The sequence below is a fragment of the Trypanosoma equiperdum genome (assembly GCF_001457755.1).
Source record: "Trypanosoma equiperdum strain OVI genome assembly, contig: ctg_1095, whole genome shotgun sequence".
In the NCBI taxonomy this organism is placed as follows: Eukaryota; Euglenozoa; class Kinetoplastea; order Trypanosomatida; family Trypanosomatidae; genus Trypanosoma; species Trypanosoma equiperdum.
The window spans coordinates 1-1,572 of record NW_027123055.1 but is presented as its reverse complement, the minus strand read 5'-3'; the positions used below and the strand labels follow the sequence as shown (position 1 = coordinate 1,572).

Sequence of the window (1,572 nt, the reverse complement as noted above, 5' to 3'; positions counted from 1 at the left end):
CACATGCTGGTTACACGGAGTTTATGGCACTCTGCTGTCTTTTTTCGAGGACGGAGAGAAATGTTAAAACCCCTGGCGATGTCATCAGAAACTCCCGCATGTGCTGTTGAGGAAGTTGCAACACATCCTCAAGTTTCAATTAATGAAAGTATTTGCAACTCACTTGACAACCTGCTCGGTGAAACCGCTTCCCAGCGTGCTGCGGTTACGAGGGTCGGATCTCTACCATCATACTACAAACCGATGAACCTTCGTGGTATATTGTATGAAGGCGATGTGGCACAACAACTTGCGAATGCAGCGGAGTTACGAGGTTTCCGATCGCCTGTTTGGGCTACAAATGCATCATATATACGAGGGGGTTACACGGTGCTGGAATGTGAGGTTGGGGTTGAAGTGAGCACCTCGATGTTTAACGTGGTTCTTTACAACCTGCAGCAAACGAACTCTCCGGAGGCCGATTCGTGCGTTGCGCTTGCGTCGGTGAAGGCCACGCCACTCTGCGCAACGGGGCGACCCTTCTCTCGAAGACTGCGGCTGGTGCTTATGAGTCACCCCTTCTATACACGATTCAAGTCACAATATTGGGTAACTGAAGAGGAAGCTGCAGCACTTGGAACAATGGTGATGACAAGTGAGCGGGGGCGTTGTGTTCCCGTGCCCTGTCCTCCTACAGTGACTGAAATGTCTTCCTCCACAAGCCGTGATCCTCGTGTTGAGGACAGCGATACTCCTCCAGGGGAATCTGCTGTTCCTTTGATGTTGTATAATGCGGAGCAATTGGAGAACCCCAATGCAGCAAGCAGTGAGACTTGTCCTCGAGTTGAATGCGTAAATGCCAATGGGAGGCGTTATAGCACTCTCTTGACTATTCACATGCGGCGGTATTGCCAACTGCACCAGTTGTGCACAGATCCCTTTGCAACATTTGTCACATGTGCCCGTCTCCGCTCTCTTGGAGGTGATATTGTACCTGGTGCCGGTGTTCCTCTTACTTTGGTTGTGAGAGATGAATTATTGACACTTTATCATGTGGATCAAACAACGATATCTAACACGTTATTTCAGCATGCCTTGTCTGGCCAGCGGAAGTGTATGGACCGGGTTTCTGTGATTCAAGTTTAGAGTTTGCACTTGGGTGTGTTATTTTTTTTTGCCACCGTTACATGATCATTTCTTGCGGCAAACGTTTTCGGATATGTCCTCCTTTTTTTTTTTTGTCCCTTAATTTGGAATGGTTAGGACGGAAACAGCATATGGTTATAATTTATCACAGGTAATGTGTTTGTTACTTTGATGTCGCAGGCTGTCACAATATGATACACAATTTCTTGTATTCGTATTTGTATGTGTTTTCGTGTTTCTTTCTTTCTTTGTTTGTGTGTTAAGGTGGTAAGTTGCCATGCAGCATTTGTGCGGCTCAACAATTTTAGTTTCATATTTACTTTCTTTCGACTGGGTGTTGTTACCTATTGATTATAGTTGTTTTTTAATTTTTTGCTTTTTGTTGATTGCAATACTACTTTACATACTTTTTTTTTTTAATTATCTGCATCTTCTTATTTTTGTGCT

General features: G+C 44.8%; 1 pseudogene across 1 annotated transcript; it reads left to right on the top strand.

Moving 5' to 3' along the window:
• On the top strand, positions 1–1,125 carry TEOVI_000668500:pseudogene (annotated as a pseudogene). The gene has a single exon. A coding segment is annotated over exon 1 (1,125 nt).
• Positions 1,126–1,572: the final 447 nt, after the last annotated feature.